The sequence below is a fragment of the Thalassophryne amazonica genome, chromosome 14 (assembly GCF_902500255.1).
Source record: "Thalassophryne amazonica chromosome 14, fThaAma1.1, whole genome shotgun sequence".
Taxonomy (NCBI): domain Eukaryota; kingdom Metazoa; phylum Chordata; class Actinopteri; order Batrachoidiformes; family Batrachoididae; genus Thalassophryne; species Thalassophryne amazonica.
In genome coordinates this window covers 96,446,444-96,464,517 of record NC_047116.1, presented here as the reverse complement: position 1 = coordinate 96,464,517, position 18,074 = coordinate 96,446,444, and the positions used below count along the sequence as shown (strand labels likewise).

The 18,074-nt window shown below is 39.7% G+C and overlaps 1 protein-coding gene across 1 annotated transcript in view; it reads right to left on the bottom strand.

Moving 5' to 3' along the window:
* Positions 1 to 17,548: 17,548 nt before the first annotated feature.
* Positions 17,549 to 18,074, bottom strand: part of f5 (coagulation factor V) — a 90,031-nt gene continuing 89,505 nt past the window's right edge. Inside the window, exons 24-25 of the mRNA XM_034186930.1 lie at positions 17,795 to 17,977; positions 17,549 to 17,713 (exon numbers count right to left, since the gene is read on the bottom strand). Coding sequence (XP_034042821.1) covers positions 17,567 to 17,713; positions 17,795 to 17,977 — 330 coding nt within the window. The 3' untranslated portion in view covers positions 17,549 to 17,566. The remainder of the gene's footprint in view (positions 17,714 to 17,794; positions 17,978 to 18,074) is intronic.

Here is an 18,074-nt window from a genome sequence, read left to right as displayed (position 1 = left end):
GCGTCCCTGAAATGGTTTTTGGTTGTGTAAGGCGTTTGGACCACAGACCATTAGTTTTTAATGTGAGGCGTTTGGACCACAGGTCATCAGTATTTAATGGGAAGCATTTGGACCACAGGTCATCAGTATTTAATGTGAAGCATTTGGACCACAGGTCATCAGTTTTTAATGTGAGGCGTTTGGACCACAGTTCCTCAGTTTTTAATGTGAGGCATCTGGACCACAGGTCATCAGTATTTAATGTGAGGCATTTGGACCACAGGTCATCAGTATTTAATGTAAGGCTTTTGGGCCACTGATTGTTTTTATTTATTTATTTATTTAGTTAGTTAGTTCTTATCTGAGCGGTTTGGATCCCTGAAATATGTTTTGGTCATATGAGGCGTTTGCGTCCCTGAAATGGTTTTTGGACGTGTAAGGTGTTTGGACCACAGATCATTAGTTTTTAATGTGAGGCGTTTGGACCACAGGTCATCAGTATTTAATGTGAAGCATTTGGACCACAGGTCATCAGTTTTTAATGTGAGGCATTTGGACCACAGGTCATCAATTTTTAATGTGAGCCGTTTGGACCACAGGTCATCAGTTTTTAATGTCAGGCGTTTGGACCACAGGTCATCAATTTTTAATGTGAGGCATTTGGATCACAGGTCATCAGTTTTTAATGTCAGGTGTTTGGACCACAGGTCATCAGTTTTTAATGTGAGGTGTTTTGACCACAGGTCATCAATTTTTAATGTGAGGCGTTTGGACCACAGGTCATCAGTATTTAATGTGAGGCGTTTGGACCACAGGTCATCAGTATTTAATGTGAGATGTTTGGACCACAGGTCATCAGTATTTAATGCGAAGCATTTAGACCACAGGTCCTCAGTTTTTAATGTGAGGCATCTGGACCACAGGTCATCAGTTTTTAATGTGAGGCATCTGGACCAGAGGTCATCAGTTTTTAATGTGAGGCATTTGGACCACAGGTCATCAGTATTTAATGTGAAGCATTTGGACCACAGGTCATCAGTTTTTAATGTGAGGCTTTTGAACCACAGGCCATCAGAATTTAATCTGAAGCATTTGGACCACAGGTAATCAGTTTTTAGTGTGAGGTGTTTGGACCACATATCATCAGTTTTTAATGTGAGGCATTTGGACCACAGGTCATCAGTTTTTAATGTGAAGCATTTGGACCACAGGTCATCAGTTTTTAATGTGAGGCATTTGGAACACAGGTCATCAATTTTTAATGTGAGGCATTTGGATCACAGGTCATCAGTATTTAATGTGAGGCATTTGGATCACAGGTCATCAGTATTTAATGTGAGGCATTTGGACCACAGGTCATCAGTATTTAATGTAAGTTTTTTGGGCCACTGATTGTTTTTATTTATTTATTTATTTAGTTAGTTCTTATCTGAGAGGTTTGGATCCCTGAAATATCTTTTGGTCATATGAGGCGTTTGCGTCCCTGAAATGGTTTTTGGTTGTGTAAGGCGTTTGGACCACAGACCATTAGTTTTTAATGTGAGGCGTTTGGACCACAGGTCATCAGTATTTAATGGGAAGCATTTGGACCACAGGTCATCAGTATTTAATGTGAAGCATTTGGACCACAGGTCATCAGTTTTTAATGTGAGGCGTTTGGACCACAGTTCCTCAGTTTTTAATGTGAGGCATCTGGACCACAGGTCATCAGTATTTAATGTGAGGCATTTGGACCACAGGTCATCAGTATTTAATGTAAGGCTTTTGGGCCACTGATTGTTTTTATTTATTTATTTATTTAGTTAGTTAGTTCTTATCTGAGAGGTTTGGATCCCTGAAATATGTTTTGGTCATATGAGGCGTTTGCGTCCCTGAAATGGTTTTTGGACGTGTAAGGTGTTTGGACCACAGATCATTAGTTTTTAATGTGAGGCGTTTGGACCACAGGTCATCAGTATTTAATGTGAAGCATTTGGACCACAGGTCATCAGTTTTTAATGTGAGGCATTTGGACCACAGGTCATCAATTTTTAATGTGAGCCGTTTGGACCACAGGTCATCAGTTTTTAATGTCAGGCGTTTGGACCACAGGTCATCAATTTTTAATGTGAGGCATTTGGATCACAGGTCATCAGTTTTTAATGTCAGGTGTTTGGACCACAGGTCATCAGTTTTTAATGTGAGGTGTTTTGACCACAGGTCATCAATTTTTAATGTGAGGCGTTTGGACCACAGGTCATCAGTATTTAATGTGAGGCGTTTGGACCACAGGTCATCAGTATTTAATGTGAGATGTTTGGACCACAGGTCATCAGTATTTAATGCGAAGCATTTAGACCACAGGTCCTCAGTTTTTAATGTGAGGCATCTGGACCACAGGTCATCAGTTTTTAATGTGAGGCATCTGGACCAGAGGTCATCAGTTTTTAATGTGAGGCATTTGGACCACAGGTCATCAGTATTTAATGTGAAGCATTTGGACCACAGGTCATCAGTTTTTAATGTGAGGCTTTTGAACCACAGGCCATCAGAATTTAATCTGAAGCATTTGGACCACAGGTAATCAGTTTTTAGTGTGAGGTGTTTGGACCACAGATCATCAGTTTTTAATGTGAGGCATTTGGACCACAGGTCATCAGTTTTTAATGTGAAGCATTTGGACCACAGGTCATCAGTTTTTAATGTGAGGCATTTGGAACACAGGTCATCAGTTTTTAATGTGAGGCATTTGGATCACAGGTCATCAGTATTTAATGTGAGGCATTTGGATCACAGGTCATCAGTATTTAATGTGAGGCATTTGGACCACAGGTCATCAGTATTTAATGTAAGGCTTTTGGGCCACTGATTGTTTTTATTTATTTATTTATTTAGTTAGTTCTTATCTGAGAGGTTTGGATCCCTGAAATATCTTTTGGTCATATGAGGCGTTTGCGTCCCTGAAATGGTTTTTGGTTGTGTAAGGCGTTTGGACCACAGGTCATCAGTATTTAATGGGAAGCATTTGGACCACAGGTCATCAGTATTTAATGTGAAGCATTTGGACCACAGGTCATCAGTTTTTAATGTGAGGCGTTTGGACCACAGTTCCTCAGTTTTTAATGTGAGGCATCTGGACCACAGGTCATCAGTATTTAATGTGAGGCATTTGGACCACAGGTCATCAGTATTTAATGTAAGGCTTTTGGGCCACTGATTGTTTTTATTTATTTATTTATTTAGTTAGTTAGTTCTTATCTGAGAGGTTTGGATCCCTGAAATATGTTTTGGTCATATGAGGCGTTTGCGTCCCTGAAATGGTTTTTGGACGTGTAAGGTGTTTGGACCACAGATCATTAGTTTTTAATGTGAGGCGTTTGGACCACAGGTCATCAGTATTTAATGTGAAGCATTTGGACCACAGGTCATCAGTTTTTAATGTGAGGCATTTGGACCACAGGTCATCAATTTTTAATGTGAGCCGTTTGGACCACAGGTCATCAGTTTTTAATGTCAGGCGTTTGGACCACAGGTCATCAATTTTTAATGTGAGGCATTTGGATCACAGGTCATCAGTTTTTAATGTCAGGCGTTTGGACCACAGGTCATCAATTTTTAATGTGAGGCGTTTGGACCACAGGTCATCAGTTTTTAATGTCAGGCGTTTAGACCACAGGTCATCAATTTTTAATGTGAGGCATTTGGACCACAGGTCATCAGTATTTAATGTGAGGCATTTGGACCACAGGTCATCAATTTTTAATGTTAAGCATTTGGACCACAGTTCCTCAGTTTTTAATGTCAGGCGTTTTGACCACAGGTCATCAGTTTTTAATGTCAGGCGTTTAGACCACAGGTCATCAATTTTTAATGTGAGGTGTTTTGAACACAGGTCATCAATTTTTAATGTGAGGTGTTTGGACCACAGGTCATCAATTTTTAATGTGAGGTGTTTGGACCACAGGTCATCATTTTTTAATGTCAGGCGTTTTGACCACAGGTCATCAGTTTTTAATGTGAGGTGTTTTGACCACAGGTCATCAATTTTTAATGTGAGGTGTTTTGAACACAGGTCATCAGTTTTTAATGTGAGGTGTTTTGACCACAGGTCATCAATTTTTAATGTGAGGTGTTTTGACCACAGGTCATCAATTTTTAATGTGAGGCGTTTTGAACACAGGTCATCAATTTTTAGTGTCAGGTGTTTTGACCACAGGTCATCAATTTTTAGTGTCAGGTGTTTTGAACACAGGTCATCAATTTTTAATGTGAGGTGTTTGGACCACAGGTCATCATTTTTTAATGTCAGGCGTTTTGACCACAGGTCATCAGTTTTTAATGTGAGGCGTTTTGAACACAGGTCATCAATTTTTAGTGTCAGGTGTTTTGACCACAGGTCATCAATTTTTAGTGTCAGGTGTTTTGAACACAGGTCATCAATTTTTAATGTGAGGTGTTTGGACCACAGGTCATCATTTTTTAATGTCAGGCGTTTTGACCACAGGTCATCAATTTTTAATGTGAGGTGTTTTGAACACAGGTCATCAATTTTTAGTGTCAGGTGTTTTGACCACAGGTCATCAATTTTTAGTGTCAGGTGTTTTGACCACAGGTCATCAATTTTTAATGTGAGGTGTTTTGACCACAGGTCATCAGTTTTTAATGTCAGGCGTTTAGACCACAGGTCATCAATTTTTAATGTGAGGTGTTTTGAACACAGGTCATCAATTTTTAATGTGAGGTGTTTGGACCACAGGTCATCAATTTTTAATGTGAGGTGTTTGGACCACAGGTCATCATTTTTTAATGTCAGGCGTTTTGACCACAGGTCATCAGTTTTTAATGTGAGGTGTTTTGACCACAGGTCATCAATTTTTAATGTGAGGTGTTTTGAACACAGGTCATCAGTTTTTAATGTGAGGCGTTTTGAACACAGGTCATCAATTTTTAGTGTCAGGTGTTTTGACCACAGGTCATCAATTTTTAGTGTCAGGTGTTTTGACCACAGGTCATCAATTTTTAATGTGAGGCGTTTGGACCACTGATTGTTTTTATTTATTTATTTAGTTCTTATATGAGAGGTTTGGCACCCTGAAATAGGTTTTGGTCATATGAGGTGTTTGTGTCCCTGAAATGGTATTTGGTCATGTAAAGCGTTTGGACAACAGGTCATCAATTTTTAATGTGAAGCATTTGGACCACAGTTCCTCAGTTTTTAATATGAGGCATCTGGACCAGAGGTCATCAGTTTTTAATGTGAAGCATTTGGACCACAGGTCATCAGTTTTTAATGTGAGGCTTTTGAACCACAGGCCATCAGAATTTAATCTGAAGCATTTGGACCACAGATCATCAGTTTTTAATGTGAGGCATTTGGACCACAGGTCATCAGTTTTAATGTGAAGCATTTGGACCACAGGTCATCAGTATTTAATGTGAAGCATTTGGACCACAGGTCATCAGTTTTTAATGTGAGGCATCTGGACCACAGGTCATCAGTTTTTAATGTGAGGCATCTGGACCAGAGGTCATCAGTTTTTAATGTGAAGCATTTGGACCACAGGTCATCAGTTTTTAATGTGAGGCATCTGGACCACAGGTCATCAGTTTTTAATGTGAGGCATCTGGACCAGAGGTCATCAGTTTTTAATGTGAAGCATTTGGACCACAGGTCATCAGTTTTTAATGTGAGGCATTTGGAACACAGGTCATCAGTTTTTAATGTGAGGCATTTGGATCACAGGTCATCAGTATTTAATGTGAGGCATTTGGACCACAGGTCATCAGTATTTAATGTAAGGCTTTTGGGCCACTGATTGTTTTTATTTATTTATTTATTTATTTAGTTCTTATCTGAGAGGTTTGGATCCCTGAAATATCTTTTGGTCATATGAGGCGTTTGCGTCCCTGAAATGGTTTTTGGTTGTGTAAGGGGTTTGGACCACAGACCATTAGTTTTTAATGTGAGGCATTTGGACCACAGGTCATCAGTATTTAATGGGAAGCATTTGGACCACAGGTCATCTTTATTTAATGTGAAGCATTTGGACCACAGGTCATCAGTTTTTAATGTGAGGCGTTTGGACCACAGTTCCTCAGTTTTTAATGTGAGGCATCTGGATCACAGGTCATCAGTATTTAATGTGAGGCATTTGGACCACAGGTCATCTTTATTTAATGTGAAGCATTTGGACCACAGGTCATCAGTTTTTAATGTGAGGCGTTTGGACCACAGTTCCTCAGTTTTTAATGTGAAGCATTTGGACCACAGGTCATCAGTATTTAATGTAAGGCTTTTGGGCCACTGATTGTTTTTATTTATTTATTTATTTAGTTAGTTCTTATCTGAGAGGTTTGGATCCCTGAAATATCTTTTGGTCATATGAGGCGTTTGCGTCCCTGAAATGGTTTTTGGACGTGTAAGGTGTTTGGACCACAGATCATTATTTTTTAATGTGAGGCGTTTGGACCACAGGTCATCAGTATTTAATGTGAAGTGTTTTGAACACAGGTCATCAATTTTTAATGTGAGGTGTTTTGAACACAGGTCATCAGTTTTTAATGTGAGGCGTTTTGAACACAGGTCATCAATTTTTAGTGTCAGGTGTTTTGACCACAGGTCATCAATTTTTAGTGTCAGGTGTTTTGACCACAGGTCATCAATTTTTAATGTGAGGCGTTTGGACCACTGATTGTTTTTATTTATTTATTTAGTTCTTATATGAGAGGTTTGGCACCCTGAAATAGGTTTTGGTCATATGAGGTGTTTGTGTCCCTGAAATGGTATTTGGTCATGTAAAGCGTTTGGACCACAGGTCATCAGTATTTAATGTGAGGCATTTGGATAACAGGTCATCAATTTTTAATGTGAAGCATTTGGACCACAGTTCCTCAGTTTTTAATATGAGGCATCTGGACCAGAGGTCATCAGTTTTTAATGTGAAGCATTTGGACCACAGGTCATCAGTTTTTAATGTGAGGCTTTTGAACCACAGGCCATCAGAATTTAATCTGAAGCATTTGGACCACAGATCATCAGTTTTTAATGTGAGGCATTTGGACCACAGGTCATCAGTTTTTAATGTGAAGCATTTGGACCACAGGTCATCAGTATTTAATGTGAAGCATTTGGACCACAGGTCATCAGTTTTTAATGTGAGGCATCTGGACCAGAGGTCATCAGTTTTTAATGTGAAGCATTTGGACCACAGGTCATCAGTTTTTAATGTGAGGCATTTGGATCACAGGTCATCAGTTTTTAATGTGAGGCATCTGGACCACATGTCATCAGTTTTTAATGTGAGGCATTTGGACCACAGGTCATCAGTTTTTAATGTGAGGCATCTGGACCAGAGGTCATCAGTTTTTAATGTGAAGCATTTGGACCACAGGTCATCAGTTTTTAATGTGAGGCATCTGGACCACAGGTCATCAGTTTTTAATGTGAGGCATCTGGACCAGAGGTCATCAGTTTTTAATGTGAAGCATTTGGACCACAGGTCATCAGTTTTTAATGTGAGGCATTTGGAACACAGGTCATCAGTTTTTAATGTGAAGCATTTGGAACACAGGTCATCAGTTTTTAATGTGAGGCATTTGGAACACAGGTCATCAGTTTTTAATGTGAGGCATTTGGATCACAGGTCATCAGTATTTAATGTGAGGCATTTTGACCACAGGTCATCAGTATTTAATGTAAGGCTTTTGGGCCACTGATTGTTTTTATTTATTTATTTAGTTAGTTAGTTCTTATCTGAGAGGTTTGGATCCCTGAAATATCTTTTGGTCATATGAGGCGTTTGCGTCCCTGAAATGGTTTTTGGTTGTGTAAGGCGTTTGGACCACAGACCATTAGTTTTTAATGTGAGGCGTTTGGACCACAGGTCATCAGTATTTAATGGGAAGCATTTGGACCACAGGTCATCAGTATTTAATGTGAAGCATTTGGACCACAGGTCATCAGTTTTTAATGTGAGGCGTTTGGACCACAGTTCCTCAGTTTTTAATGTGAGGCATCTAGACCACAGGTCATCAGTATTTAATGTGAGGCATTTGGACCACAGGTCATCAGTATTTAATGTAAGGCTTTTGGGCCACTGATTGTTTTTATTTATTTATTTATTTATTTAGTTCTTATCTGAGAGGTCTGGATCCCTGAAATATCTTTTGGTCATATGAGGCGTTTGCGTCCCTGAAATGGTTTTTGGACGTGTAAGGTGTTTGGACCACAGATCATTATTTTTTAATGTGAGGCATTTGGACCACAGGTCATCAGTATTTAATGTGAAGCATTTGGACCACAGGTCATCAGTATTTAATGTGAAGCATTTGGACCACAGGTCATCAGTTTTTAATGTGAGGCGTTTGGACCACAGGTCATCAATTTTTAATGTGAGCCGTTTGGACCACAGGTCATCAGTTTTTAATGTCAGGCGTTTGGACCACAGGTCATCAATTTTTAATGTGAGGCGTTTGGATCACAGGTCATCAGTTTTTAATGTCAGGCGTTTGGACCACAGGTCATCAATTTTTAATGTGAGGCGTTTGGACCACAGGTCATCAGTTTTTAATGTCAGGCGTTTAGACCACAGGTCATCAATTTTTAATGTGAGGCATTTGGACCACAGGTCATCAGTATTTAATGTGAGGCATTTGGACCACAGGTCATCAATTTTTAATGTGAAGCATTTGGACCACAGTTCCTCAGTTTTTAATGTCAGGCGTTTTGACCACAGGTCATCAGTTTTTAATGTGAGGCATTTGGAACACAGGTCATCAGTTTTTAATGTGAGGCATTTGGATCACAGGTCATCAGTATTTAATGTGAGGCATTTTGACCACAGGTCATCAGTATTTAATGTAAGGCTTTTGGGCCACTGATTGTTTTTATTTATTTATTTAGTTAGTTAGTTCTTATCTGAGAGGTTTGGATCCCTGAAATATCTTTTGGTCATATGAGGCGTTTGCGTCCCTGAAATGGTTTTTGGTTGTGTAAGGCGTTTGGACCACAGACCATTAGTTTTTAATGTGAGGCGTTTGGACCACAGGTCATCAGTATTTAATGGGAAGCATTTGGACCACAGGTCATCAGTATTTAATGTGAAGCATTTGGACCACAGGTCATCAGTTTTTAATGTGAGGCGTTTGGACCACAGTTCCTCAGTTTTTAATGTGAGGCATCTAGACCACAGGTCATCAGTATTTAATGTGAGGCATTTGGACCACAGGTCATCAGTATTTAATGTAAGGCTTTTGGGCCACTGATTGTTTTTATTTATTTATTTATTTATTTAGTTCTTATCTGAGAGGTCTGGATCCCTGAAATATCTTTTGGTCATATGAGGCGTTTGCGTCCCTGAAATGGTTTTTGGACGTGTAAGGTGTTTGGACCACAGATCATTATTTTTTAATGTGAGGCATTTGGACCACAGGTCATCAGTATTTAATGTGAAGCATTTGGACCACAGGTCATCAGTATTTAATGTGAAGCATTTGGACCACAGGTCATCAGTTTTTAATGTGAGGCGTTTGGACCACAGGTCATCAATTTTTAATGTGAGCCGTTTGGACCACAGGTCATCAGTTTTTAATGTCAGGCGTTTGGACCACAGGTCATCAATTTTTAATGTGAGGCGTTTGGATCACAGGTCATCAGTTTTTAATGTCAGGCGTTTGGACCACAGGGCATCAATTTTTAATGTGAGGCGTTTGGACCACAGGTCATCAGTTTTTAATGTCAGGCGTTTAGACCACAGGTCATCAATTTTTAATGTGAGGCATTTGGACCACAGGTCATCAGTATTTAATGTGAGGCATTTGGACCACAGGTCATCAATTTTTAATGTGAAGCATTTGGACCACAGTTCCTCAGTTTTTAATGTCAGGCGTTTTGACCACAGGTCATCAGTTTTTAATGTCAGGCGTTTAGACCACAGGTCATCAATTTTTAATGTGAGGTGTTTTGAACACAGGTCATCAATTTTTAATGTGAGGTGTTTGGACCACAGGTCATCAGTTTTTAATGTGAAGCATTTGGACCACAGGTCATCAGTATTTAATGTGAAGCATTTGGACCACAGGTCATCAGTTTTTAATGTGAGGCATTTGGACCACAGGTCATCAGTTTTTAATGTGAAGCATTTGGACCACAGTTCCTCAGTTTTTAATGTGAGGCATTTGGAACACAGGTCATCAGTTTTTAATGTGAGGCATTTGGATCACAGGTCATCAGTATTTAATGTGAGGCATTTGGACCACAGGTCATCAGTTTTTAATGTGAAGCATTTGGACCACAGTTCCTCAGTTTTTAATGTGAGGCATTTGGAACACAGGTCATCAGTTTTTAATGTGAGGCATTTGGATCACAGGTCATCAGTATTTAATGTGAGGCATTTGGACCACAGGTCATCAGTTTTTAATGTGAGGCATTTGGACCACAGGTCATCAGTTTTTAATGTGAAGCATTTGGACCACAGTTCCTCAGTTTTTAATGTGAGGCATTTGGAACACAGGTCATCAGTTTTTAATGTGAGGCATTTGGATCACAGGTCATCAGTATTTAATGTGAGGCATTTCGACCACAGGTCATCAGTATTTAATGTAAGGCTTTTGGGCCACTGATTGTTTTTATTTATTTATTTAGTTAGTTAGTTCTTATCTGAGAGGTTTGGATCCCTGAAATATCTTTTGGTCATATGAGGCGTTTGCATCCCTGAAATGGTTTTTGGTTGTGTAAGGCGTTTGGACCACAGACCATTAGTTTTTAATGTGAGGCGTTTAGACCACAGGTCATCAGTATTTAATGTGAAGCATTTGGACCACAGGTCATCAGTATTTAATGTGAAGCATTTGGACCACAGGTCATCAGTTTTTAATGTGAGGCGTTTGGACCACAGTTCCTCAGTTTTTAATGTGAGGCATCTGGACCACAGGTCAGGAGTATTTAATGTGAGGCATTTGGACCACAGGTCATCAGTATTTAATGTAAGGCTTTTGGGCCACTGATTGTTTTTATTTATTTATTTATTTAGTTAGTTCTTATCTGAGAGGTTTGGATCCCTGAAATATCTTTTGTTCATATGAGGCGTTTGCATCCCTGAAATGGTTTTTGGTTGTGTAAGGCGTTTGGACCACAGATCATTAGTTTTAATGTGAGGCGTTTGGACCACAGGTCATCAGTATTTAATGCGAAGCATTTAGACCACAGGTCCTCAGTTTTTAATGTGAGGCTTTTGGGCCACTGATTGTTTTTATTTATTTATTTAGTTCTTATATGAGAGGTTTGGGACCCTGAAATAGGTTTTGGTCATATGAGGTGTTTGTGTCCCTGAAATGGTATTTGGTCATGTAAAGCGTTTGGACCACAGGTCATTAGTTTTTAATGTGAGGCGTTTGGACCACAGGTCATCAGTATTTAATGTGAGGCATTTGGACAACAGGTCATCAATTTTTAATGTGAAGCATTTGGACCACAGTTCCTCAGTTTTTAATGTGAGGCATCTGGACCACAGGTCATCAGTTTTTAATGTGAGGCATCTGGACCAGAGGTCATCAGTTTTTAATGTGAGGCATTTGGACCACAGGTCATCAGTATTTAATGGGAAGCATTTGGACCACAGGTCATCAGTTTTTAATGTGAGGCTTTTGAACCACAGGCCATCAGAATTTAATCTGAAGCATTTGGACCACAGGTAATCAGTTTTTAATGTGAGGTGTTTGGACCACAGATCATCAGTTTTTAATGTGAGGCATTTGGACCACAGGTCATCAGTTTTTAATGTGAGGCATTTGGACCACAGGTCATCAGTTTTTAATGTGAAGCATTTGGACCACAGGTCATCAGTATTTAATGTGAAGCATTTGGACCACAGTTCCTCAGTTTTTAATGTGAGGCATTTGGACCACAGGTCATCAGTTTTTAATGTGAAGCATTTGGACCACAGGTCATCAATTTTTAATGTGAGGTGTTTTGAACACAGGTCATCAATTTTTAATGTGAGGTGTTTTGAACACAGGTCATCAATATTTAATGTCAGGTGTTTGGACCACAGGTCATCAATTTTTAATGTCAGGTGTTTTGAACACAGGTCATCAATATTTAATGTCAGGTGTTTGGACCACAGGTCATCAATTTTTAATGTGAGGTGTTTTGACCACAGGTCATCAATTTTTAGTGTGAGGTGTTTGTACCACAGGTCATCAGTTTTTAATGTCAGACGTTTTGACCACAGGTCATCAATTTTTAATGTGAGGCGTTTGGACCACAGATCATCAATTTTTAATGTGAGGCGTTTGGACCACAGGTCATCAGTTTTTAATGTCAGGCGTTTGGACCACAGGTCATCAGTTTTTAATGTAAGGCGTTTGGACCACAGGTCATCAATTTTTAGTGTTAGGTGTTTTGAACACAGGTCATCAATTTTTAATGTGAGGTGTTTTGAACACAGGTCATCAATTTTTAATGTGAGGTGTTTTGAACACAGGTCATCAATATTTAATGTCAGGTGTTTGGACCACAGGTCATCAATTTTTAATGTGAGGTGTTTTGACCACAGGTCATCAATTTTTAGTGTGAGGTGTTTGTACCACAGGTCATCAGTTTTTAATGTCAGACGTTTTGACCACAGGTCATCAATTTTTAATGTGAGGCGTTTGGACCACAGATCATCAATTTTTAATGTGAGGCGTTTGGACCACAGGTCATCAGTTTTTAATGTGAGGCATCTGGACCAGAGGTCATCAGTTTTTAATGTGAGGCATTTGGACCACAGGTCATCAGTATTTAATGGGAAGCATTTGGACCACAGGTCATCAGTTTTTAATGTGAGGCTTTTGAACCACAGGCCATCAGAATTTAATCTGAAGCATTTGGACCACAGGTAATCAGTTTTTAATGTGAGGTGTTTGGACCACAGATCATCAGTTTTTAATGTGAGGCATTTGGACCACAGGTCATCAGTTTTTAATGTGAGGCATTTGGACCACAGGTCATCAGTTTTTAATGTGAAGCATTTGGACCACAGGTCATCAGTATTTAATGTGAAGCATTTGGACCACAGTTCCTCAGTTTTTAATGTGAGGCATTTGGACCACAGGTCATCAGTTTTTAATGTGAAGCATTTGGACCACAGGTCATCAATTTTTAATGTGAGGTGTTTTGAACACAGGTCATCAATTTTTAATGTGAGGTGTTTTGAACACAGGTCATCAATATTTAATGTCAGGTGTTTGGACCACAGGTCATCAATTTTTAATGTCAGGTGTTTTGAACACAGGTCATCAATATTTAATGTCAGGTGTTTGGACCACAGGTCATCAATTTTTAATGTGAGGTGTTTTGACCACAGGTCATCAATTTTTAGTGTGAGGTGTTTGTACCACAGGTCATCAGTTTTTAATGTCAGACGTTTTGACCACAGGTCATCAATTTTTAATGTGAGGCGTTTGGACCACAGATCATCAATTTTTAATGTGAGGCGTTTGGACCACAGGTCATCAGTTTTTAATGTCAGGCGTTTGGACCACAGGTCATCAGTTTTTAATGTCAGGCGTTTGGACCACAGGTCATCAGTTTTTAATGTCAGGCGTTTGGACCACAGGTCATCAATTTTTAGTGTTAGGTGTTTTGAACACAGGTCATCAATTTTTAATGTGAGGTGTTTTGAACACAGGTCATCAATATTTAATGTCAGGTGTTTGGACCACAGGTCATCAATTTTTAATGTGAGGTGTTTTGACCACAGGTCATCAATTTTTAGTGTGAGGTGTTTGTACCACAGGTCATCAGTTTTTAATGTCAGACGTTTTGACCACAGGTCATCAATTTTTAATGTGAGGCGTTTGGACCACAGATCATCAATTTTTAATGTGAGGCGTTTGGACCACAGGTCATCAGTTTTTAATGTGAGGCGTTTGGACCACAGGTCATCAATTTTTAATGTCAGGCGTTTGGACCACAGGTCATCAGTTTTTAATGTAAGGCGTTTGGACCACAGGTCATCAATTTTTAATGTGAGGTGTTTGGACCACAGGTCATCAATTTTTAATGTGAGGCGTTTGGACCACAGGTCATCAGTATTTAATGTGAGGTGTTTGGACCACAGGTCATCAGTTTTTAATGTGAAGCATTTGGACCACAGGTCATCAATTTTTAATGTGAGGTGTTTTGAACACAGGTCATCAATTTTTAGTGTCAGGTGTTTGGACCACAGGTCATCAATTTTTAATGTGAGGTGTTTTGACCACAGGTCATCAATTTTTAATGTGAGGTGTTTGTACCACAGGTCATCAGTTTTTAATGTCAGACGTTTTGACTACAGGTCATCAATTTTTAATGTGAGGCGTTTGGACCACAGATCATCAATTTTTAATGTGAGGCGTTTGGACCACAGGTCATCAGTTTTTAATGTGAGGCGTTTGGACCACAGGTCATCAATTTTTAATGTCAGGCGTTTGGACCACAGGTCATCAGTTTTTAATGTAAGGCGTTTGGACCACAGGTCATCAATTTTTAATGTGAGGTGTTTGGACCACAGGTCATCAATTTTTAATGTGAGGCGTTTGGACCACAGGTCATCAGTATTTAATGTGAGGTGTTTAGACCACAGGTCCTCAGTTTTTAATGTGAGGCTTTTGGGCCACTGATTGTTTTTATTTATTTATTTAGTTCTTATATGAGAGGTTTGGGACCCTGAAATAGGTTTTGGTCATATGAGGTGTTTGTGTCCCTGAAATGGTATTTGGTCATGTAAAGCGTTTGGACCACAGGTCATTAGTTTTTAATGTGAGGCGTTTGGACCACAGGTCATCAGTATTTAATGTGAGGCATTTGGACAACAGGTCATCAATTTTTAATGTGAAGCATTTGGACCACAGGTCATCAGTTTTTAATGTGAGGCATTTGGACCACAGGTCATCAGTTTTTAATGTGAAGCATTTGGACCACAGGTCATCAGTTTTTAATGTGAGGCATTTGGACCACAGGTCATCAGTTTTTAATGTGAAGCATTTGGACCACAGTTCCTCAGTTTTTAATGTGAGGCATTTGGAACACAGGTCATCAGTTTTTAATGTGAGGCATTTCGACCACAGGTCATCAGTATTTAATATAAGGCTTTTGGGCCACTGATTGTTTTTATTTATTTATTTAGTTAGTTAGTTCTTATCTGAGAGGTTTGGATCCCTGAAATATCTTTTGTTCATATGAGGCGTTTGCGTCCCTGAAATGGTTTTTGGTTGTGTAAGGCGTTTGGACCACAGATCATTAGTATTTAATGTGAAGCATTTGGACCACAGGTCATCAGTTTTTAATGTGAGGCGTTTGGACCACAGGTCATCAATTTTTAATGTGAGCCGTTTGGACCACAGGTCATCAGTTTTTAATGTCAGGCGTTTGGACCACTGATTGTTTTTATTTATTTATTTAGTTCTTATATGAGAGGTTTGGGACCCTGAAATAGGTTTTGGTCATATGAGGCGTTTGTGTCCCTGAAATGGTATTTGGTCATGTAAAGCGTTTGGACCACAGGTCATTAGTTTTTAATGTGAGCCGTTTGGACCACAGGTCATCAGTATTTAATGTGAGGCATTTGGACCACAGGTCATCAATTTTTAATGTTAAGCATTTGGACCACAGTTCCTCAGTTTTTAATGTGAGACATTTGGACCACAGGTCATCAGTTTTTAATGTGAGGCATTTGGACCAGAGGTCATCAGTATTTAATGTGAAGCATTTGGACCACAGGTCATCAGTTTTTAATGTAAGGCTTTTGGGCCACTGATTGTTTTTATTTATTTATTTAGTTCTTATCTGAGAGGTTTGGGTCCCTGAAATATCTTTTGGTCATATGAGGCGTTTGTGTCCCTGAAATGGTATTTGGTCATGTAAAGCGTTTGGACCACAGGTCATTAGTTTTTAATGTGAGGCGTTTGGACCACAGTTCATTAGTATTTAATGTGAAGCATTTGGACCACAGGTCATCAGTAATTAATGTGAAGCATTTGGACCACAGGTCATCAGTTTTTAATATGAGGCTTTTGGGCCCCTGATTGTTTTTATTTATTTATTTAGTTCTTTTCTGAGAGGTTTGGGCCCCTGAAATAGCTTTTGGTCATGTGAGGCGTTTGGGACCCTGAAATGTATTTTTTTGTCATGTGAGGCCTTTGCGTCCCTGAAATGGTTTTTGGTCATGTGAGGTGTTTGCGTCCCCAACATGTTTTTTTTTTTTTTTTTTTGGTCATGTGAGGCGTTTTGACCACAGATCATCAGTATTTAATGTGAGGCATTTGGACCACAGGTCATCAGTATTTAATGTGAGGTGTTTTGACCACAGGTCATCAATTTTTAATGTGAGGTGTTTGGACCACAGGTCATCAGTATTTAATGTGAGGTGTTTTGACCACAGGTCATCAATTTTTAATGTGAGGTGTTTGGACCACAGGTCATCAGTTTTTAATGTCAGGCGTTTGGACCACAGGTCATCAGTTTTTAATGTCAGGCGTTTGGACCACTGATTGTTTTTATTTATTTATTTAGTTCTTATATGAGAGGTTTGGGACCCTGAAATAGGTTTTGGTCATATGAGGCATTTGTGTCCCTGAAATGGTATTTGGTCATGTAAAGCGTTTGGACCACAGGTCATTAGTTTTTAATGTGAGCCGTTTGGACCACAGGTCATGAGTATTTAATGTGAGGCATTTGGACCATAGGTCATCAGTATTTAATGTGAAGCATTTGGACCACAGGTCATCAGTTTTTAATGTAAGGCTTTTGGGCCACTGATTGTTTTTATATATGTATTTAGTTCTTATCTGAGAGGTTTGGGTCCCTGAAATATCTTTTGGTCATATGAGGCGTTTGTGTCCCAGAAATGGTATTTGGTCATGTAAAGCGTTTGGACCACAGGTCATTAGTTTTTAATGTGAGGTGTTTGGACCACAGTTCATCAGTATTTAATGTGAAGCATTTGGACCACAGGTCATCAGTAATTAATGTGAAGCATTTGGACCACAGGTCATCAGTTTTTAATATGAGACTTTTGTGCCCCTGATTGTTTTTATTTATTTATTTAGTTCTTTTCTGAGAGGTTTGGGCCCCTGAAATAGCTTTTGGTCATGTGAGGTGTTTGGGACCCTGAAATGTATTTTTTTGGTCATGTGAGGCCTTTGCGTCCCTGAAATGGTTTTTGGTCATGTGAGGCGTTTTGACCACAGATCATTAGTTTTTAAAGTGAGGCGTTTGGGACCCTGACATGTTTTTTTTGTTTGTTTGTTTTGGTAATGTGAGGCATTTGGACCACAGGTCATCAGTATTTAATGTGAGGCGTTTTGACCACAGATCATTAGTTTTTAAAGTGAGGCGTTTGGGACCCTGACATGTTTTTTTTGTTTGTTTGTTTTTGGTAATGTGAGGCATTTGGACCACAGGTCATCAGTATTTAATGTGAGGCGTTTTGACCACAGATCATTAGTTTTTAATTTGAGGCATTTGGTACCCTGGCATGGTTTTTTGGTCATGTGAGGCGTTTGGGCCCCCTCACTTTATTCCTGCTGTGCTTCTGTGTGGACATCACAGCTCTGATGTGTAACTCTGCAGCCAGGTTTGTGCACATCACTCAAAGTCACAGCCCAGCAGCTCAATCCTCATGGTGATGGCGTTGTGCCACATGATGGGGACAATCCGGATGAAGCGGGAGAAGATGGGTGGGTAGATGTAGTTCTTCACGTGGCTGTTGTTGTCAGTGTTTCCCATGAAGGTCTGAATATGAACAGAGACACACAGGAGGAGTTCAGAACGGCGTCTCGGCCTGCCGTTGGCTGTGGTTGTGTGTCAGCTTACTTTAGATGTGTAGTCCTCGTCGTCCATGTAGTGGGTCCACTTTGTGCCGTCGCTGCTGTGCTGGAGCCTGTAGGACGTGACGTACATCTCTGTGCCCAGAGAACGCGCCCCCTGTGTCACGATGCCCGTGATCTTCTTCACCTGCGGCAACTCCACCTGGAGCCACTGGTGCAGGTCACTGTGCTGTGTGACACACACACACACACACACACACATACACACACACACACACACACACACACACACACACACACACACACACACACACACACACACACAC